The sequence below is a fragment of the Geotrypetes seraphini genome, chromosome 5 (genome assembly GCF_902459505.1).
Source record: "Geotrypetes seraphini chromosome 5, aGeoSer1.1, whole genome shotgun sequence".
Lineage (NCBI taxonomy): Eukaryota > Metazoa > Chordata > Amphibia > Gymnophiona > Dermophiidae > Geotrypetes > Geotrypetes seraphini.
In genome coordinates this window covers 19,390,215-19,413,395 of record NC_047088.1, presented here as the reverse complement: position 1 = coordinate 19,413,395, position 23,181 = coordinate 19,390,215, and the positions used below count along the sequence as shown (strand labels likewise).

The 23,181-nt window shown below is 47.5% G+C and overlaps 1 protein-coding gene across 1 annotated transcript in view; it reads left to right on the top strand.

Moving 5' to 3' along the window:
• The window catches only part of TMEM164 (transmembrane protein 164), a 111,080-nt gene extending 92,245 nt beyond the window's left edge, over positions 1 to 18,835 (top strand). Inside the window, exons 4-6 of the mRNA XM_033944228.1 lie at positions 3,317 to 3,395; positions 17,004 to 17,104; positions 18,359 to 18,835. Coding sequence (XP_033800119.1) covers positions 3,317 to 3,395; positions 17,004 to 17,104; positions 18,359 to 18,565 — 387 coding nt within the window. The 3' untranslated portion in view covers positions 18,566 to 18,835. The remainder of the gene's footprint in view (positions 1 to 3,316; positions 3,396 to 17,003; positions 17,105 to 18,358) is intronic.
• The last annotated feature ends 4,346 nt before the right edge of the window (positions 18,836 to 23,181 follow it).

Genomic DNA, 23,181 nt, shown 5'->3' with positions numbered 1-23,181 from the left:
AGTGCACAAAGCCACGAGCAGTGGCTCCTACGGACGTCCTGCGCCTGAACCGGAAGCCTTCTCGCTGACGTTGCAAGGTGCAAGGTGCAATTAGTACTATTATGGGGGTGGGGTCTGGGGTGGAGATTGGGCGGGGTCTGGCCCACAACTTAGCCCAGTGTTCTTCAACCGCCGGTCCACGGACTGATGCCGGTCCACAGAATAATTATTTTATTTCTGCCGGTCCATAGGTGTAAAAAGGTTGAAAAACACTGCTCTAGTGTATTTTCAGATTTTTATTCCAATTTGAATACTCTGTTCACTATTACTTTACATCTGTGGACAAACGTAGACTCGGCCTCCCTGGAATGCATCTTAGAAACACAGAAAATCAAAGCACATAAGGAGTCAAAAACTCATCCAGTACCGAGGGAACGGTACAGTTTAGGGGGTGAAGAACTTTTATGCGTGAAAGAGGAGCGGGACTTGGGTGTGATTGTATGTGATGATCTAAAGGTGGCCAAACAGGTTGAAAAGGCAGTGGCAAAAGCTAGAAGGATGCTGTGTTGCATAGGGAGAGGTACGGCCAGTAGGAAAAAAGAGGTATTGATGCCCCTGTATAATTTATTTATTTAAAAAAATTTTATACCGTTTACAAAAACCTAAATGGTTTACATCAATATTTCCCTCCCCCCCTTGTTTTTTAAAATATCGTATCCTTTTCTTTTCCTCTCATTCCAGGGTGTTTTGGTTCATCCTGTGGTGTCTTTTTGTTTGCGTCTTGTGTGCCCCTTTCCCTAGATACTTTTATTGTAAATTGTTTAATTTTAAATTCATTTTATATTGGTGGCATATCAAATAAACTTGAACTGTACAATTCTGGAGACCGCATCTTCAAAAGGATAGAAACAGGATTGAATCGGTCCAGAGGAAGTCAACTAAAATGGTTGGTGGTCTACGTCATAAGGCATACGGGGACAGACCAATACAATACAATAGATGTCTTATATACCGCAGTTCTCTATAAGGAATCTATGCTTTTTACAATAAGAATTAGATCAAGTTTGGAAGTTGCATTATTAGAGTGGAGTGGTTGTTGGGAGGAAGAGGAGAAATTCTTAGAGGAAAAATCCATAAATCTGTTAACGTAGATTTGAGGAAAGCCAAAACGCGTAGGTTCTTATGGCGTAGACTTATGGTCAAGGCACTGGACTAAACTAAACTAAAGCTTAACTTTGTATGCCGGGTCATCAACCTAAGGAAGCTCGACTCGGTTTACCACAATTAAATAACAAACTGAAAAATGAAAGAACAGAGGTTTCAAAAGAGATTAATTTTCAAAATGTTTAGAACCTAGGGAATTGGGTTCCTTGTGACCCTGGACAAGTCAACCTAACCTCCGTTCCGCCCGCTACGGTCGGAGGAAGTGCCTGAATGCAACATGCAAACCACTTCGATTGTACCTGAAAAGGAAGTTTATAAAGAATCTTATGATAATTCTTAGGTTCTCTGTGCTTTTGTTCTCTCTGGGTGTGTGGAAAAAAATCATTGCGTAAAACCATTTGGGGGTTTAGCGGCCTTAAAGGTTCAAGGTGGGCCGTGGCCCTTATCTGCCGTCTATTTCTATGTTTCTATTCACAGGGCAAAGGTAGGGGAGGGACATTAGGGTGGGCAGACTAGGTGGGCCGTGGCCCTTATCTGCCGTCTGTTTCTATGTTTCTATTCACAGGGCAAAGGTAGGGGAGGGACATTAGGGTGGGCAGACTAGGTGGGCCGTGGCCCTTATCTGCTGTCTATTTCTATGTTTCTATGTTTCTAATACAGAAGAGGTTGTAACGTGTGAGCTTTTGAATTTTCACATCTCCTTTCTGCGGTCTCTTGTCGGTACTTTTAAAAAGGTATCTCATGACCGAAAGAGAACCAGTTCCTTTTTGAGTGCCCATTTGATTTACATGTGAAAGGGATTATGAGCTTCCTGTTAGTTGGTAATGGCACTTTTTTTTTTTTTTGGGGGGGTGTACTGCCTGTGATGTGTTAAACATTAATATCCCCTTCTTTGCAGGAGTCCGAGAAATTCTTATTTAACAGAGAGTGTGGTTTGCTTTGCCCTTGGACAGTTAAAATGAAAGAAATTCAAACGTAATAAGTTACCCCAGCCTATGAAAAGACACATGAATTGCATTGTATTTAGTGATGGGAGAAAAGGGGCTGTGGACCAGGAAAAATCTGGGACTTGGGTTCAAATTCCTCTTTACCAATACACACTGTTTTTATAGTGCTACTTCTCTTCAGAATCACAGGTCTTTGGAACGACCTTACTAACCCGCTGCGGAACCTGGGCTCCCTTCAATTATTCCGCAAGCGACTGAAAACCTGGCTTTTCATTAAAGTGTAATTCTATCCCCCCTTACTCTTCTCTTCTCTATATAAATTCATGTAAACCTTTTTTTCCTTCTCTTCCTATATTTTAAGTTCTTGTAAACCGTGCCGAGCTCCACATCCGTGGAGATGATGGTGGTATATAAACTTAAGGTTTAGTTTAGTTTACTGGATGTCAGCACTGCTGCACAATTCTGTATTTTGGGTACACTATGTCCTCTGCTCCGAACAGTTTACTGGTCGGAATGAGAATGTGACTTCCCTAAAGTGTGTTGGTGGTACAAACAGGAATTGAACCCTGGCTTTCCTGGTTAGGGTGATGGTGAAAGCCACTGGGCCACTTCCTCTCTACCAGAGCCCCAACTAATGCAAGTCATGCCTGGGTCAGAAACCTATGAAAGCTGGGGTGGAACAGGGTTAATACGAGCTAGCTTAGTCCCTGGCCCACACCGACTCACAATGAACTCCTATAGACCCAAGGCCAGCCCATGATGCAGCAGGAAAGGTGGCCCGGAGGCAGAACCCAACCTTAGCTGTGAAATTCAGCTACTGCTGCTGAGCAGTGGGAAAGAGTGAAGTGAACCAAATTAGGGAGAGCAGCTCCATTGGTTTCAGCTTTCTTCTTCCTTCTGCGGCCTGTCACAGGGTCCAGCAGAAGGGGTAAAACTGTCCAGCATGGGTAGCCCATAAGCTCCGTTCCACTGCTTTCCCCCCCTTTGCCACGAGCTGTCTGACCTTGGGCAGGTTCTCTGAGCTGCCTGTCAGCAACCTCGCTGCTAACAATCCCTAATCAACAAATTCAGAAAGAAAATTACTGTTTGTGGGTGTTTTGAAAACAATGATTCATGCCAGTGTTGGCGACTCTGCGAGACATCGAAACACAAACACAGTTGTGTTGGCGTGAAACCGCCCATGCTACGTTCAAAAATAACATGTCACGTTTTTCTTCCTCTTTCAGCTGCCCTTTGAGATGGAGGTGTATTACATTCAACACATCATGCTCTATGTTGTTCCACTCTTCCTGCTCTGCAAAGGAGGTAATATGTCCGGCTGTCTATTTAAAGCTTTTATATCCCGCTCCTAAGGGGGTTTCAGGTTACAGCTTCACATACATAGTTAAGACAGACTGAAGCATTTTAAACATCGATAAAAATTCAAACAAACTTATGAAGCCGCGTCGGTGTTTTTTTTTATTGCCGGCCGCGGCGGTAAAAGCTCCGATATAAGAATTCCTACGAGCGTCGGAACTTTTACCGCCGCAGCCGGCGATAAAAAATGCGAACGCGGCTTCATAAAAGGGGAGGGGGGAGTAAGTTTGAATTATAATACCTTAATCACATAAAAATCCAGTCAAAGCTTGTTGAAATAAAAAAAAAAAAAACCCCAAAAAAAACTTTAGGATGTTTTCTAAATAGTGAGTTCATCTGCCTTAACTCCAAAGGGAAGAGTGTTCCACATAGTTGGGCCTGCAATCAAAAAAACCATGAACATGATCTTCAAGGTGGACTTGGTGACGGGATATCTAAGAAACATTTGCCCTGTGCTCTTATGAGTCTAGAAGGCGATGGGCTCTTTCCCCTGGAACACAAGGCTTGTCGCATTGTTTATTGTAATATGCCTAGAGGGGAGGATGAACAGCTGACCTGAAAGTCATTGATTTTAGGTTGTCATGGAAATAAGTTTGGGTCTGAAAAGAAATTGTGTCTCGGCTCCAACACAGTCTGTGCTTCGCAACGGCTGCATCAGGAAGCCGAAAGTTGAAGGCATTTTTCTTTTTCTTTTGCTGCTGTGTTTCCCCAAAAATAAGACAGTGTTTTATATTAATTTTGGGTCCAAAAACGAGTTAGGGCTTATTTTCAGGAGATGTCTTATTTTTTTTCATCTACAACAATCATCTCTCTCTCTCTTCCACCCCAATTTTTCCTCTTTCCTTCCCCCCCTCCCTTTGTGCAGCATCTTTCTATCCCTCCCTCTCATCCCCCTGTGCAGCAGAATCCCACCGACCCTCCCACCGTGAGACTGACATACCTCAGCTCTGAGGCCTTCAAAAACAGCAGCGGCAGCAGCGCTCTCAACAGACTGCTTCACTGACTTCCCCGCCGGAGCTGGGTCTTCCCTCTGCAGCATCTTTCTATCCCATCTCCCTGTGCATCAGAACCCAACTGACTGTGATGCAGCAGAGGGAAGGCCCCAGCGGGGAAGGCCACAACGCAGCCTGTTCAGAGAGCTGCTGCCGCTTTAGGAGGCCTTGGAGCGGAGGTATGTCAGGTCTTACCGGGGTGGGGGGGTCGCTGAATTAACAAGTTTGATTTTTTTCGGGAATCGGGCAGCACTAGTGTCAGAGATGGAGTCGGGGAGTGTCGGGGACATTTTGGGGGGGGGCTTTGGTGGTCGATATTAACTAGAGCTTATTTTTGGGATAGGTCTTATTTTCAGGGAAAACAGTGCTGGGGCGTCTTTTTGATAGGAGGAGTGTCGGAGTCAGAGGATTTAGGCAGTTTCTAATAACAAAAGAAAAAAGTCTTCAACTTTCGGCTTCCTGATGTTTCCGTTGCGAAACACAGACTGTGTTGGAGCCGAGACACCATTTTTTTTTCAGATAAGTGTCTCTCTCCTTAACTCCTTTTGAAGCTACGTGAATAATATATATACAAGAGAAGCCGTTCTGCTGTGATTATAGAATTAACGTAAAGTGTCAGCGACTACTTATCGCTGTTCAGGCACCCTGCTGAAGGACTTATGAGCACAATATAAGTTCAAAAATGTCATTAAAAAAAGTTTCCTATATAGCAGTTTTAAACATGAGTCAAATATCAGCAGGTTTGTATTTAATTGCAATCGGGCTCAGATTCAGACCTTAGGAAATTGCCAGCGATACCGGAAATTAAATGCCAATTTCTGATCTAATTTTGGCCGGCCAAGAGAGACAGCTATGCTAATATTCAGTGGCTAGCTAGCTAAGTCTCAGCGGCCAGAGATATACTACACTTTTTTTAAGGCGATTGCCTTAAGCTGCCAAATGTAGTCGGGGAGCAGCTGAATATTGCCAGTGACCGTTTGCGTCGATTCTCGATTTTCTATCCAGGTGCCCGGGGAGATTTTCAAAACCTGGCAGTTTGTCCAGGTATTGGAAGATCCTGAGCTCGGGGCTGCATCTGGAGTCCCTTTGAGCAAGCATGCATGCAACATGATGCCGTCACGTCGCATCCGCGGGGTGATCATTAGCGAAGACATGAAGACTGCCAATCAAGTGGAGAAAGCTTCATCCAGGGCTAGACAAATCATGGGCTGTATCCGTAGACGTTTCATCAGCCGTAAGCCCGAGGTCATAATGCTGTTGTACAGATCCATGGTGAGACCCCATCTGGAATACTGTGTACAATTCTGGAGGCCACATTATCGGTTCAGCGAATGGCCACCCGGATGGTCTCAGGACTCAAGGACCTCCCGTATGAGGAACGACTGGGTAAGTTGCAGCTGTACTCACTCGAGGAACGCAGAGAGAGGGGAGACATGATCGAGACGTTCAAATATGTCACAGGCCGTATCGAGGTGGAAGAGGATCTCTTTTTCCTTAAAGGACCCACGGCAACAAGAGGGCATCCGTAGAAAATCAGGGGTGGGAAATTTCATGGCGACACCAGAAAATATTTCTTCACTGAAAAGTTGGTTGATCACTGGAATAATCTTCCACAACAGGTAATTGAGGCCAGTAGCGTGCCAGATTTTAAGAAAAGATGAGATTGGCATGTGGGATCTCTTCATGGAGGTAGTTAGGGGGTGGGCCATTAGTGTGGGCAGACTAGATGGGCCGTGGCCCTTTTCTGCCGTCAGGTTCTATGTTTCTATGAGACATTTAAATATATCACTGGACGTATCGAAGTGGAAGATGATATCTTCTGTCTTAAAAGACCAACGACCACAAGAGGGCATCCGCTCAAAATCAGGGGCGGGAAATTTCATGGCGACACCAGGAAGTATTTCTTCACCGAAAGAGTGGTTGATCATTGGAATGAGCTTCCGATACAGGTAATCGAGGCCAACAGATTTTAAGAAAGATGGGATTGGCATATGGGATCTCTTCATGGAGGTAGTTAGGGGGTGGGCCATTAGGGTGGGCGGATGGGCCGTGGCCCTTTTCTGCCGTCATGTTCTATGTTTCTATGTTTCTATGATCAGAGGCCCTCCAGACGCGGCCCTGAGCTCGGGGAAGAAAAGATGAAGTTCTGTGGGTACGGGGCTGGGGGGCTGGGGGTAGAACAGAGCGTGGCTAGGGGTGGAACAAGTCAGAGTGGGGCAGGGCTGGGCCACATGTCCTCTTTTTTTTATGCCAACGAAATCTGGTAATCCTACAGTGACCAGTCGATCCAGAGACCAGGATATTCAGTGTGAGATAACCAGCTAGGTACACTGACAAATCCGTGCAGGACAAATGCGCCCCTACAATTGCGCGCATGGACAAGTGCGGCCCATGGAGGATATCTGGAAGACCCTGATTTGCTGAGACTCCTCAGGCCCTGTCCCTTGATTGATCCACCAAAAGGGTTCCCATAATCATGCTGTAAACCTAACCCTAACACTAGATAGGAAGTGAATCTTAAGTGGGGGGGGGGGTCCCCTCACCCCCGCTTTGTAACCCTCCCATTCATTGCCTGCATTTGTCTTGCGCGCAAATGTCGGGGCGCAGTTGTCAGCCTGCGTTTGTCCTGCATGTATTTGACAGGTTACCAACCAGCTACCCTCGCCCCTGCTGAACATCAACAGATAGCTGACTATGTGCTATTTAGAAGGCCAGGAGCCATTCTTGACCATCTAAAATAGTGCTAAATATTGGGTCCAATGTGTTACCTTTATAGCAGACTTAACATAGCTGCCCACACTGTTATCACAAAGTCATTGCAGGCTACGGACGGCTGAGGCAAAGAGAGATCGCCCGTCAGTCTGTGCGGCAGAAATAATCAGCTGTGCTCCCAGCGTGTTGCATTATAGAACTCTCTTCTTTTGAATTACCCTCTCAGTCCTCATTAAGCTGTACAAAGAAGCAGCAAGCCCAGGTTCACTGCATGAAATCTTAATTTGATTAGCCCTTTTGAGCTCCCTTAGTGACTGGGAAACAATCCAGATTGATTGATTGATTTTTTTTATTTATTTTTTTTTGCCCTTCCTCCCAAAGGAGCTCAGAACAGGTTACAAATCAGGTCCTCAAGCATTTCCCCTTTCTGTCCCAGTAGGCAGTGGAGGATTAAGTGACTTGCCCAGGGTCACAAGGAACACCACGGGATTTGAACCCACACTCTCCTCCTGTGTTTCTGCAGTAACACAGATCACATGAAAATAGGCCCCCCAGGAAAAACTGGTTGGATTTGAGCACTCCCGGTGGGTGATTCACAAGCTAGTGAAGCCGAGACCTGTTTGTTGAAATGTCTTGTGTTCCATGGGCCTCTGAGCAGGTACCGCCAGGTTATAGCTGACTGCTGCCCTCTAGTGTTAACACCGAGCAGTGACTCTTCAACCTTTGGATGAAGTATTTTTGCTTGCCATATTATGCCATTCACTCCCATAACTGCACGAGTGTCGGGAATTACTTCAGTAAAAAGGTACCACCTGCAGCCTGTTCACTAAATTCTAATTTTTTCAAGCAAGAGAAGTTTAAAGGTCATCATCCCTTTTGCTGTCCTTTCCTGTTTGCATCCCATTTAATAATAATAATAATTTATTTTCTTGTATACTGCCCAACCAGTAGTTCTACATTTCAGCACATGGTACAGTTTCATAGAGCACACTATCTGTGTACAATCTAAAATTATATAATAAAAGCCGTCTGAAAATTCTAGTTCATGTCTCTGAAAATAATTAGCCCCTTACTTCATTTGTGTATGAACTAGAGGTCTGCATGGGAACGGGGATCACGGGAATCCTGTGGGTCCCACGGGGATCCCATAGGAATCCCCCCTAACCCACGGGACTCCCACGGGGACCCCCTCTGGCCCACGGGACTCCCACGTGGACCCCGCTCTAGCCAATGAGACTCCCACGGGGATGGACGGCTTTGGAAGCAGGGTTCGTCCATAGAATATAATGGACACATCAGCCTTAGTAAAAGAGGGGGTTTATAAGTTAATTACCTGAACAGAAAACAAAATAAGGGTTCCACCAAAGAGATTCAACAAGGAAAACAGCAGCGCAAACACAAAAGAAACTGTGGAATTGATGATCCTGCTTTTTATGGGGACGGGCGGGGATGAAGGTAATTCCTTGTGGGGATGGGTGGGGACCGAGAGGATTCTGACGGGGATGGGTGGGGACGGAGAGGATCCTGGCGGGGACAGGTGGGGATGGAGAGGATGCTGATGGGGATGGGCGGGGATGGGTGGGATTTCTGTCCCCGCGCAACTCTCTAGTATGAACTGGTGGCAGGGTTAGCATGATCCAACAGGCAGACTACAGTAAGTGGCAGTCTAGAGCAGCAAGGGATGTCTGGCAAAAGTCTTTGAATTCATTATGCTACTGTGGGCTAGATCTGGCCTCGTAGTCCACAGCTGTCAGCAAGTGGAGTGGCCACCAGGGATCAAGGGATTGTGAGAATTTATTTATTTATTTATTCATTCAAATTTCTATGCCGTTCTCCCCAGGGAGCTCAGAACGGTTTACATGAATTTACTCGGGTACTTAATGCATTTTGGCATCAGGCAGACAGCACAGCTCCTGGGATATAATGTCTGGTCTTCAGATTGACAACTCTATATCCCTCTGAATATAATCATGAACCAGCAACTTTGGGGGATATCTAGATATGGTTCTTCCTCTCCCTGGGATGCTCTCACCTTCTCTACTTCCTTATTTATTATTTATTTATTTATTTCTTATATACCGCTATACTTTAGTTAGTTCATTGTACAGAACAACAGCTTAGATCAGTGTTCTTCAACTGCCGGTCCCCAGAAATTTCCTGCCAGTCCGCGGCCGGAACGTGCCTCGGGCCTGAGGAGATCAGTGCACAAAGCTGCGGGTGGCAGCTCCTACGCCTGAACTGGCAGCCTTCTCTCTGACGTCGCAACGTCAGAGGGAAGGCTTTTGGATGATGCGCGGGACGAGTGAGGAGCCGCCGCACGTGGCTTTGTGCACTGATCTGCTCAGACCCGAGGTACGTTCCGGCCGAGGACCGGCAGTGAGGAAGAGGGAGCCGGCCATGGGCAGCATAAAACGTCCAGGTGGGAGCGCAGATATATTTCTTGCAGAGGGGGAAGAAGACAAGAGAGACTACTGGCTTTCTCAAGGCTTTGTTTGTAAACAAGAGAGGGCAGGACACCCAGCCTCACCCAACTGCCGTGATGAAGGGATGGCACATGGAGGTAGGGGGAATGGTTTTATTTTCAATATAGTGATTGAATTGTGTCAATTTTGAGAATTTACATCTGCCGTCTTTATTGTGCACTGTTCAGGAAGAAATGTATTTGTTTATCCCAGGACAAGCAGGCAGCATATTCTTAACGCATGGGTGACGTCACCGACGGAGCCCTGGTATGGACACTTTTAACAAGAAAGTTCTAGTTGGCCGCACCGCACATGCGCGAGTGCCTTCCCGCCCGACGGAGGAGAGCGTGGTCCCCAGTTTCTTCGTTTCCGCGGAGTGAAGAAGACGCATGTGTTTTCAACAGCTGTTGAAAAATCTGATTTTTGCCTTCCCACTCGCGAAATTGTCTTCCTTTTTGTTCCTTTCCCTTCGGGTTTCTTTTCCGTTCTAAAAAAAAAAACAACTTTGCTTTTTCTTTTTTCTTTATTTTTCAGGCCAGCCCCAGCGGGGCCTGTTGCCACTATACAGGCCTCCGGTTTTGATTTTGCGGAGGCCGTGTTTCCCTTCATGCCCCCTCAGCTGGGCTTTAAGAAGTGCCAGCGGTGTGCACTCCCGATCTCTCTCACTGACCCGCACAATTGGTGCCTACAGTGCCTGGGTCCAGAGCATCGGGCTGACACCTGCACCCGCTGTGCTACTCTTAAAAAACGTACATTAAAAAATAGACAGATCCAACAGAATATCCTTTTCGGTACCGGATCTGCCATGGAATCGGCCGCGCCGTCAACGGCACCGCAAAAGTCGGCACCGACTACTTCGACGACGCCTGATCCTTCCTCGTGGTCGCTGGCACCAGGTAAGCCGGCTAAGAAGCCTTCCACTTCCCTTGAGCGCCCTCCTGCCACAGCGGCGACGCTGGTCCTCCCGGCATCACGCCGACCCCGCAAACGCTCCACCCCGATTTCGGTGAGTGCCTCGTCATCGGCCTCCTTATCGTCGGGGCATGGAGCGGCACCTATGGTACCGAAAAAGAAAAAAGCAGTACCGGTGCCTCCTCTGGATGACCGCATTGCGGCCATACTCCAAAGCCAATTGCAGGAGCAACTACAACAACAACTCCAACACTTGTTGCCAGCAATGTTGGCCCCGCTCCTTCCGGTACCGGACCGGCCCGAGCCTCGCACCATACCACCGGTGTCGACACCATCGGTACCGTTGAACACGTCCATGCCGGTGCTCGCGGCTGAACCACTCAATCCTCCTGTGCAACCACGCTCTGACGCCGACCCTCCCCGATATCAAGACCGACACCGGTCCCCTCGAGACCAGGACCGGCACCGGTCTTCCTCCCCCGGTACCGTCTCGATGCGCTCTGGCAAATCTCTCTCTAAGACTCGCCACACTGAGCAATCCACACCACCGTCCCGTCCTGCGCACACCGACGTCAGGGACCCGGACTTATGGGAAGAATCCCCACCCGGTACCGATGATGAGGCTTCATCAACGGACGAGGAACCCTCGATGGTCGATACCAGTTCCAAACCTGAACAGTCCTCATTCACAAAATTTCTAAGGGAAATGTCGGCGGCTCTTTCTATCCCGTTGGAATCCGACTTTAAGAAGTCCCAGGCTTTCCTTGACGCCCTGGACTTCGAACAACCCCCCAAAGAATTTTTGAAGTTACCCGTCCACGACATCTTACGGGAAACTTTTTACAAAAATTGGGAAAACCCTCTCACGGTACCGGGTGCCCCTCGAAAACTGGATAGTTTATACAGGGTCATTCCTATCCCGGGGTTCGACAAACCTCAACTACCCCATGAATCCCTTCTAGTGGAGTCCACCTTAAAGAAAACCCAGGGCTCCAGTGTTTATGCCTCCACCCCTCCTGGCAGAGAGGGCAGAACGATGGATAAATTTGGCAAGCGCCTTTATCAGAATTCCATGCTTGCCAACAGGGCTAATAATTACACCTTCCACTTCTCCTTCTACATGAAGCATTTGGTGCAACAACTCTCCTCCTTACAAAAGTACATCCCTGAGCGTAAGGTCCCGGTTTTTCAACAACAAATTTCCAGTTTACTCCAACTCCGGAAATTCATGGTGCGCTCCATTTATGACTCTTTTGAGCTGACCTCTCGAGCATCTGCTATGGCTGTTGCCATGAGGCGCCTGGCCTGGCTGAGAGTTTCTGACCTCGACATTAATCACCAAGACCGCCTGGCTAACGCACCTTGTCTTGGTGATGAACTCTTTGGGGAGTCCCTGGACTCAACTACCCAGAAACTCTCGGCTCACGAGACCAGGTGGGATACCCTGATCATACCTAAGAAGAAGACTCCACCTGCTCGCCCCTACAGACAGCAGTCTTCCTACCAACGCAGGTTCTCGGCCAGACCTCTCAACCCGCCTCAACAACAGCCTCGCCGACCTCGTCAACAGCACCAAACTCAGGTGCGCTCACAGTCTCACCAACCTGCCAAGCCTCTCCCTCCGTCAAAACCATCTCAGCCCTTTTGACTCTTTTCTCCAGGGCATAGCCAGCCTCCCACCATCATTGCCTCTTCCTCAGCCGATCGGAGGACGCCTTCAACTCTTCCTCAGCCGTTGGGAAGTCATCACATCAGACCTGTGGGTCCTCAACATCATTCACCACGGCTACTCTCTCAACTTCTAGACTCTTCCACCAGACAATCCTCCCATAGAGTCTGTTTCTCACTCCTCCCAATCCCTCCTCCTCCTGCGGGAGGTCCAATCCCTCCTTCTTCTCAATGCCATCGAAGAGGTACCTCCAGACCAAAGGGGTCAGGGCTTCTACTCCCGCTACTTCCTGGTTCCCAAGAAGACTGGAGACCTCCGTCCCATCCTCGATCTCAGGAACCTCAACAAGTGTCTGGTCAAGGAAAAGTTCAGAATGCTCTCCCTGGCCACGCTTTACCCTCTTCTCTCTCAACACGACTGGCTATGCTCCCTAGACCTCAAAGAGGCCTACACTCACATTCCAATCCATCCGACTTCACGTCGCTACCTTCGATTTCAGGTTCAGCACTGTCACTATCAGTACAAAGTGCTACCCTTTGGCCTCGCATCATCACCCAGGGTGTTCACCAAGTGCCTCATTGTGGTGGCGGTCTTTCTCAGGTCCCACAACCTCCAGGTGTTCCCCTACTTGGACGATTGGTTAGTGAAAGCACCTACGTCTCCTCTTGTGCTACAAGCCACTCAGCACACCATCTCCTTCCTCCACCTCCTGGGGTTCGAGATCAACTACCCCAAGTCGCATCTGCTTCCCACACAGCGACTTCAGTTTATTGGAGCCGTCCTCAACACCACTCTGATGAGGGCGTTTCTCCCCTCAGACCGCCAACGGACCCTGCTCCACCTCTGCCGTCGGCTGCTCCTTCGTCGCGCCATTCCAGCTCGGCAAATGATGGTCCTCCTGGGCCACATGGCCTCGACGGTCCATGTGCTTCCTCTGGCACGACTCCACCGCAGGACACCTCAATGGACTCTGGCCAACCAATGGTCACAGACCACGGATCCTCTTTCTCATCCCATCTCTGTGACATCGTCTCTTCAGCAATCTCTTCAATGGTGGTTGAACTCCTCCAATCTTTCCAGGGGTCTACTCTTTTATCTACCCCCTCACTCCATGATCATAACCACGGATGCCTCCCCTTATGCATGGGGAGCTCACCTGGGAGATCTTCGCACCCAGGGACTCTGGACCCATCAGGAGCGTCAACATCACATCAACTTCCTCGAACTCAGGGCCATGTTCTATGCTCTCAAGGCCTTCCAGCACCTTCTCTACCCTCAGGTTCTTCTCCTGTGCACAGAAAACCAAGTCGCCATGTACTACATAAACAAGCAAGGCGGCACCGGATCTCCCCTCCTCTGTCAGGAGGCCATCCGCATCTGGACCTGGGCCACGGCTGTCTATATCCAGGGCGAACAGAACTCCCTGGCCAACAATCTCAGCCGCATCCTTCAACCTCAAGAGTGGACTCTGGATCCTCCCACACTCCGCTCCATCTTTGCACTCCTCAGGTGGACCTCTTTGCAGCTCCTCACAACCATCAGCTGCCCCAGTTCTGTTCCAGACTCTTCTCTCCTCATCGTCTGGCCCCAGATGCATTCCTGCTCGACTGGACGGATCGGTTCCTCTATGCCTTTCCTCCACTGCCTCTGATGTTGCGGACGTTATTCAAACTCCGCAGGGACAGAGCCACCATGATTCTCATCGCTCCTCGGTGGCCTCGACAACACTGGTTCTCCCTCCTGCTCCAGCTCAGCTCCAGGGAGCCCATTCCTCTTCCTGTGTTTCCTACTCTACTTACGCAGCAGCATCAGTCTCTACTATATCCCAATCTGTCCTCGCTCCACCTGACAGCTTGGTTTCTCTCGGGCTGACCTCCCCAGAGAATCTGTCTCAGCCTGTCTGTCGTATTTTGGATGCCTCCAGGAAACCGGCCACCCTCCAATGTTACCATCAGAAGTGGACCAGGTTCTCCTCTTGGTGTCTACTGCATCACCACGATCCCACCTCATTGGCGGTGGAAACTGTACTGGACTATTTGCTCTCTCTATCTGATGCTGGCCTCAAGTCCACCTCAATCAGAGTCCACCTCAGTGCCATCACTGCGTTTCATGAACCTATCCTCGGAAAACTGCTTACGGCTCATCCCCTGGTTTCCCGGTTCATGAGAGGCCTCTTCAATGTCAAACCACCTCTGAAGCCTCCCCCAGTCGTCTGGGACCTGAATGTGGTTTTATCAGCCCTCATGAAACCTCTGTTTGAGCCTCTTGCCACTACTTCACTCAAATTTCTGACATGGAAGGTGCTTTTCCTCATTGCCATCATCTCTGCCAGGAGGGTTAGTGAGCTGCATGCACTGGTTGCCGACCCACCTTTCACTGTTTTTCACCATGACAAGGTGGTTCTGCGTACCCATCCTAAATTCCTTCCCAAGGTGGTCTCAGACTTCCACCTCAACCAATCCATTGTGTTGCCTGTCTTTTTCCCTAAGCCCCATTCTCATCCTGGGGAACAGGCGTTGCACACGCTGGACTGTAAGAGTGCCCTTGCATACTACCTTGACCGTACCAGGGCTCACCGCTCGTCCCCTCAGCTCTTTTTGTCCTTCGACCCTAACCGTCTAGGTCGCCCTGTCTCTAAACGGACGCTTTCCAACTGGCTTGCTGCCTGCATTGCGTTCTGTTATGCTCGGGCCGGTCTCTCACTGGAAGGTGCTGTCACGGCTCACAGGATCAGAGCTATGGCTGCTTCTGTGGCTTTCCTCCGTTCCACGCCCATCGAGGAAATCTGCAAGGCTGCCACTTGGTCCTCAGTTCACACGTTTACTACTCACTACTGTCTGGATACCTTCTCCAGACGGGATGGACACTTCGGCCAATCTGTGTTACATAATTTATTTTCCTAATGGCCAACCATCCCTTCTCCCTCTCTGTTAGCTTAGAGGTCACCGATACGTTAAGAATATGCTGCCTGCTTGTCCTGGGATAAAGCACAGTTACTTACCGTAACAGGTGTTATCCAGGGACAGCAGGCAGATATTCTTACATCCCACCCACCTCCCTGGGTTGGCTTCTTAGCTGGCTTATCTTAACTGGGGACCACGCTCTCCTCCGACGGGCGGGAAGGCACTCGCGCATGTGCGGTGCGGCCAACTAGAACTTTCTAGTTAAAAGTGTCCGTACCGGGGCTCCGTCGGTAACGTCACCCATGCGTTAAGAATATCTGCCTGCTGTCCCTGGATAACACCTGTTACAGTAAGTAACTGTGCTTTCTTTTCCTCTGGGGTTGTACTGCATGCAGAGTCTTGAATCTTAGGGTTTTGTTTGTTTATATTAGTACTTTTAGTTTTTGTTCCCCTATTTGCATGGGGTTATCTGTGTTCTGGTAGGAATGAATGTTGAGAAGCATACAGTGTGCTTTGTGTAGTTTAATTTTGTGGTTAACCATTATGTGGTGTTAATAAGATTATTGTGTGTGTGTGTACATGAAAAATGAATGGAAAAAATGGTGTTACAATTAGTACTATTATGGGGGGCGGAGATGGGCGGGGACTGGCCCACAACTTAGCCCAGTGCCCTTCAACTGCCAAATAATTATTTTATTTCCGCCAGTCCATAGGTGTCAAAAGGTTGAAGAGCACTGGCTTAGATCAAATGAAAAATATAAGAAGCAAAAGAAAACAGTAAAACTCTGGTAGTTCAATTGGAAAACAGCCAGCTCACTGGGCATTCACATACCTTTCCCAACTACCATTACTATTTATCACTTATTTAGCGCTGAAAGGCGTACTCAAAGCTGTCCATTTTGACATTTAGTATGCGGTCCCTGCTCAGAAGAGCTTACAGTCTACCTCTGGTCCCCTTTTTCTAGATGCCTACAACAGCCTTTTACATCTTCCTCCTCCATTCTAGTCCATTTCCTTTTCCCACGACTCCTGCAATCCTTTTCATTCTCTATTAGTCTACGATTAATTGCATCTCGTGAGTATGTTAAAAGAGCCTCGCTCCACTTTGCCCTGGAATTTATCACAGGCATACAGCCCTACTTGAGAATTTTGACTAGAGAAAATGGTGGCACGGGGACAGATAACAGATTTATGATGCTTGAGACGTCCACAGCATGCAGTTACCTCAAGGTGCCTGATGATGGGGCTCTGGCCAGCTGGCCCGGTCCTGTCCTGTTCCTACATCTGCAAATGGAGTAATTGTGACCAAAGTGAACCTCTGTGAAAGCAGAAAAAGCACTGACAGCGGACAGATTACCGTCAGCTGTGCAGAGCCGGAGATTATCAGCCGAGGACAGACACGCTGTCGCTGCCCTGAGGTTAGCAGGAGAAAGATGAGGATTAGGATATAGAGCAGTGGTAGAGGACTTGAGTTAAAGTTAAGCTTTATATACATTTCTTATTAAGATAGCAGATAATCTGTTTAGTATTGTATTGTGTATTACATTTATTTTTGGCTTAACTTTACCTTTCTGTACAAGTGGATACTTGATACGTCATTGAAAAATTAAATAAAAATAAATAGAAATAGAAATAGAGCAGTGGTTCCCAACCCTGTCCTGGAGGACCACCAGCCAGTCAGGTTTTCAGGATGGCCTTAATGAACACATATGGGGCATATTTGCATGCCTGTCATCTCCACTCTATGCAGATCTCACTCATGCATATTCATTAGGGCTATCCCAAAAACCTGACTTGACTGGTGGTCCTCCTGGACGGGGTTGGGAACCACTGGTAAAGAGTCCTGCAGAAGCCTTGACAGATGAATATTGATGCCCTTTTTGTTTTGTCCTTTTATCAAATTGCAGGTGTGTACACTCCTGAGCCACTCTCCAATTTCTGGTGGGCTGTCTTATCCACAGGCCTCATGTTTGTCTATCACTTTAGCATCCTACAGATTCTGGGCTTGGTAAGTATAATGTCCTTTTCCCTGTAAACTGCTCTGTACTTTACTTGCACCTGGAAGGCAACTCCTTAGCAAACTGTCCACCTCTGTTTATCCAAGAGCTGTGAGTGATTCCCTTGTTCTAGAGCAGGGGTAGGAAATTCCGGTCCTCGAGAGCCACAGGCAGGTCAGGTTGTTTCAGGCTATCCACAATGAATAGGTATGAGATGGATGTGCGTGCACTGCCTCCTTGAGATGCAAATCCATCTCATGCATATTTATTGTGGATATCCTGAAAACCCGACCTGCCTGTGGCTCTCGAGGACCGGAATTGCCTATCCCTGTTCTAGACAGCAAGACTAGGAGAAAGTGATTTTCTTCCACAGTGAGTGGAACAGGACCTGCGGATAATATGTTGAAGGTAGGATCTTCTGTCTAGGTTTTTAGCTAGCCTGGTCCCATTTTAGTATAGGAAAACTCTCATGACAACCAAAATAGGATACGGGGATTGCGGGATATAGATAGAGGCAGAGATAGGATCATGAAAGGCGTGTGGGCGGGGAAGGAGCGGATGGGGTAGGAGAGGCGGTGAAGAGGGCGGGGGAGGGACGCCACCGCCCCGGGTGCCTCTCGCCCTTGCCACATTACTAGCTATTGTCTGGCCTTTGGTTATCCAGTGTTGCAGTTCATGTAAATGGTCAGATAATTTGGCTCTGCCCCGCCTCCAAAAGTGTAAGCCATTTTGAAAATGGCAGGAGCGACTGGGAATTGCTCCTGACCTGATTTCACCTCTGGACTACCAGGGACTATAAGGTAAGTGAAGGGGGGAAAGCACTTGATGGGGGTGAGGGAGGCACAGCTGCTACTACGTAGGTAGGGGAGGAAGGGGGTGCTGGTGGATTATCCAATAGTTTAGGTTACCAGCCACTCGTCGTTCCGGTTTGTCAGGCATTTGGGACGTTAGTGTAATGCGATTCCTGCTGCCAAGCCTTAGAGAGAGATGCAAGATTTTGGCAGCTTGTTGGGACCGGAGATGAAAATTGAATTCTTTCCTTTGAAAATAACATTTCAATGACAAGCTAGTTTTGAGGGAAGGGAAGGCCTGCCACTGGCTAGGTCAGAGCACTTCTTTGACTGTGTAAGTGGAAATCATCTTCTTTATAGTTTTGGCCTGTCATTTATCTTTTATCAACACAAATTTTTATCTCGCTTAGAAGTGTGGTGAAAAGCAAGAGAAAAGAAATAATTCTAGTCATTGCAATTCTCTTTTCTTCCCAGGTAACAGAGGTCAACCTGAACAACATGTTGTGCCCGGCGATTTCTGACCCATTTTATGGGCCCTGGTATCGGATATGGGCTTCAGGACATCAGACTATCATGACCCTAGTACACGGCAAACTCATCACCTTATTGTTCAATTTGGCTGCTCCTGTGCACCAGTGGACTGTGGATTTGATTCGATTTCCAGCTAAGAAAATAGACTGACGTTTTGTTTCTCTCCTCAAAGAACCCCCCCATCAAAGGATCACAGCACCTGCTTTCCTATGGAAGAGAGAGGGTTTTTTTCTGTCTTTGCGTTTTGGTGTGGCGAGATGGCATGAGCTACCGCATCAGCTTTTCAATAGTTCATGGTCACTGCCCGATGCCACTGGCAGAATGTTTAACGGCCTTATCCTGTGGTGGTAGTGCGTATTTTGTAACATGTGGTATTTTGTAATCATGTAATTTTTCCTTTTAGACTTAGGGGGAGCTCTTGTGCGATGAACTTTAGAAATATTTTTTTAACCTGGATTACTTTCTTGGGTGTATGTATTCTGCTGCCAGAGACTGGAAACCTTGTAAAATATCCCTCCCCCGAAACTGTAAGCAGTGGGAAAATTGACTTGCGCATGGGCTATTGTATCTAAGATGGTACACATAATTCGGACATGAAGATGAAAAAGGGGTGGCCAGCTCAGCTTTTCCTATACTCTCAATGCATTTAGTTGGCTATTTTTTTTGAAACCTCCACCCTTGTGAAAACCGTGAGGACAGGGAGACCTACCTACCAATCCTTTTTTTTTTTTTTGCAAATCATTTTTCTTAAAGTCAACCAGAGGAACAAACAGGATACAGGATAAACAGATGCATAACAGAAGCAGCTGTGAGCAATGCAAAACAAGCAGCATGAGCATAGGAGATATGAACAACATAACAACCATATGTAATAAAGAAAGAGAAAAAGAAGAGGAGATGCCCAAGATCCCCCACCCAGAATAAACCACAAAATCAAGGGCAAAAATCGAAGAGAGTGTGGGAGATCACGTAGCAGAGCTCCCTCTTCAGGCTAAGAGGAGGAAAGCAGCGATGGATAGAAAGCTCCAAACTGTTGTCTTGGGATAATCCAGCAGCTAAACATCCTGGCTCCCCCAGTGACCCCCATAAATATTTCTGTATGTATGACTCTTCCCCAGTAATCCCCAACGCGAGGGGCAACATCCACACCATACAACACATCCAGACAAACAGTCAGTCAAGCAATTCACGCATACTCCCATTCAGACCCCATCCCCATCCCCCCCCCCATGTCGTGAGACTAGAGGTAGCCGCAGGAACGCTTTCCATAAAGCCAGGTATGCCTGGACCTCCAGGCTCCTGGGACGTTTCGGCATTCCTTCTTGGAGTGTCCTGAACTATCCTTATGGAACTCTTCCTTTGCGCAGCTTCACTTGGTCCTGCCAATCCTTTTATGTTCCATCAAGTACAATTAGGTAATTAGCAATGTGAGGTGGCCTTGATTTCAGGCTGCTGCTATAGCTTGGAGTTTATAGAAAGTAATCATAAGTTGGATTTCTATATTGCCATAGCTGCTCTGTAATTTAAGGGGAAAGGGAATGGGGACTTCCATACCACCTTTTTGTGGCTTTGGGATTCAAAATGATGGGTGCTGGAGGACTGAGTGACTTACCCAGGGTCACAAGAAGCAGCACTGGGATTTGATCTTATAACTTCTGGTACAGAGGCAACAACTCTACCACTGAGCCACACCTTCAGTCTGTCCTAGTATGGCAATTCTTATGTGAGCTGAGTATAGGACATTCAAGCCATTGTGACATCACTGATGAGGCTGGCTCTTAGGTACTGGTGGAATGAGGCATTATGACATCACAATCTCAGCTGTTCTTTGGGTTTCTGCCAGGTACTTGGGACCTGGGTTGCCCACAGGTTACTGGGCTTGATGAAAGGGAATAGGAACTTATATTCTGCCTTTTTGTGACTTTGGCATTTCAAAGCTGATATTCAAAGCGGTGGGCACTGGAGGATTAAGTGACTTGCCCAGGGTCACAAGGAACAGCACTGGGATTTGATCTCAGGGTGCAGAGGCAACAATTCTACCAGTGAGCCACACCTTCCCATAACCAGAGACTGTACCAAGTGCCCTGTTCTAGAATTACCCCGTTATGGTTTTAACCAGTGCCCTGACTGTTCTTGGAAGGGTACAGATGGCTAGAAACCTTATTCTGCATTCCAAGTATCTATCTATATATATATATAAAATCGGATGTATGTATGTATGTTCCAGCATAACTCCGAAACGCATGGACAGATTTCAACCAAACTTGGTATACATATCAATTGCTATCTGGGAAAAAAAATACTGTGGGGGTGGGAAGGGGGTGACATGTAAAGACTCATCGAAAAAGACAGATATTGCTTTGACCAATGGTGTGAAGCTTGGGGAATGATGTCACACACTCAGAATGATGTCACAGTCAACAGTATATAAGGAAGTGCCGCTGTGGTGTGGTGTGGTGAAGCCGAAACTGAAAATTTGTGTGATGTTAATCCTCAAGTGAATGTTCCTGAAGGGAATTTATATCCGGGCAACGCCAGGTGATCAGCTAGTATTTTATATAAATTTAATACTTGAGGCTGATGTAGCTATGCTTTGGGTTCACAGCTCTGGGCACAGTTTCCAGGGTGTGGGGGAATAGGAACATTTGTACTATAGTTGCAGAAGCCATGAGGCTTTATTTAAGAGGCCACAGGCCAGCTGTGACATCCTGATCCTACTAACCACAACCCCACCCTTCTATTCACAGGGTGGGGGAACCTGTTCCACCCCTGCTTCATCTCTTTTCACATGCTGAAATGTACCATCTCCCGAGCTTGAGCAGTGGAAGTGGAAGCTGAGCTGACCCTTCTTTTAGTAAAAAGAGACTAAGATATAATGCTCAAATTTAAACTCAGGGGTTTGATTCCATGAAGGATTTCTGCTCCATTTGTCTTTCTTGCCCATAGCCATGACCCGGAGAAATCAAGCCGTTAAATGAGCCAATAATTGTGTTGTACTTACAGCCTTTGTTGAAGAGATGAAGGCTTGTCATAAATGGTATTTTCCAACACTCAGTGGGTTGCGAGGGGCGGCAGCACCCGCGCTTGTACACGATCCTTCCCCACGGCGTACGCCCTTTTCCCTTTCCCCGTACCTCTGTAACGTCCCTGGCACGAGCAGCAACCCCCAAGCTGCTGTCAAGCCAGTGTCGGCTCTTCCTCTGACGTCTCGGTGCGGGTCCAGGAAGTGGCGTCGGAGGAAGAGCCGATGCTGGCGCGACAGCAGGTTGAGGGTTGCTGCCCACGCCAGGAACGTTACAGAGGTACGGGGGAAGGGAATCGACACCCACGGGCGGGTGCCTGTGCCAGGAGTGAACTGCCCCTCCCCCTTCTTACTATGCCACTGCCAACACTCCCAACATCCTGGTTTTCTTCTGGGTCCATTTATGACACCAGAACTCTGCCCTAATGTTTATACAAGAAAAAGAGTATTTTGTATTTAATAACTGGGAGACAAGCTTTAGTGAGATACAGGGGGGGGTGTGTGAAGGTAATTGCAAATTCCACAAATCAGTATTCTACAAGAGGTCAAAGTTCACCTCAGCCTTTGATGGTATGCACTTTGCCAGTACACATGTACATGGGTGGATCAGACATGTAGGCAAAGTTATGCCTGAATGCATTTTATAATTTACCTACATGGGGGCCTTTATGCCAGCTGTAGAGCTGGTGGAACTAGCAATGCCCACATTTAAGCAGGTTCTCTGCCACTTGTGCTAATAGTCTCTATAGGTTTGAAATGAGTACCATAACCAGAGCCTGTACCAAGTGCCCTGTTTCAGAATTGCCCCTGTTATGGTTTTAACCACAGCCCTGACTGTTACAATGGTCTATTTTTATTATCTGACATATACAAAGCTTTCTTAAGAATTTTAATTCATGGTATTAATTGAACACAGTCAATAACTTATTTCCAATCAGATGCTCTTTGCTGATACCCCTCTGTATAGAAGAGTACAGACGGCTAGAATCCTCATTCTGCATTCCAAGTTATATTTTATATATAAAAAAGATGCTTCTGCTTTATTACTGGGTTAATTAAAAAGTGTATGAGACTGTGAGAGACCATGCCGATGTTTGTGTTACACCAAGGTGTCGCGTTGCTAATCCCTTTTGACAGATCTCAAAGCGGTCGGAGGAAGATCCTCAAAACTTGCCCGTAACGCTGGAACAGGTTTCGCGTGCATGGTTTTTAGTGGCCAATTATCAAAATGGCCGAATGTGGTCTTTTCCGAGCTTTCTAGCACTCTCCGACTCTCGGCCATGCAAGTGCAGTCCACCGAGGTCATTAACATTAAAATGGTAGTACAATGGACTCATCAATATTCAAAGGAGCAGCCCGGACAATTTCTCTATCATTGCTGTGTGATTCCCCAACTGTGGCGTCAGCTTTTGGCAACCAAAAATCACGACTGCTCCGGGGGTGCCGGTACTGTGAAAATCGCATCTCGGGCACGTTTTTCTGGCTGTGGCTCATAATAAAATTTGACATTAGAACAAAAATACAGTGGTGCCTCACACAACGAACTTAATCCGTTCCAGGAGCAAGTTTGTTATGTGAAACGTTCGTTGTGTGAAACGCGTTTTCCCATAAGAATACATGTAAAACAAAATAATTCGTTCTGCAGCCCTGTTTTCCCATAAGAATACATGTAAAACAAAATAATTCGTTCTGCAGCCCTACATTTCCCTCCCTCCACCTCACCTTATATGCAGAGTTTGCCAGC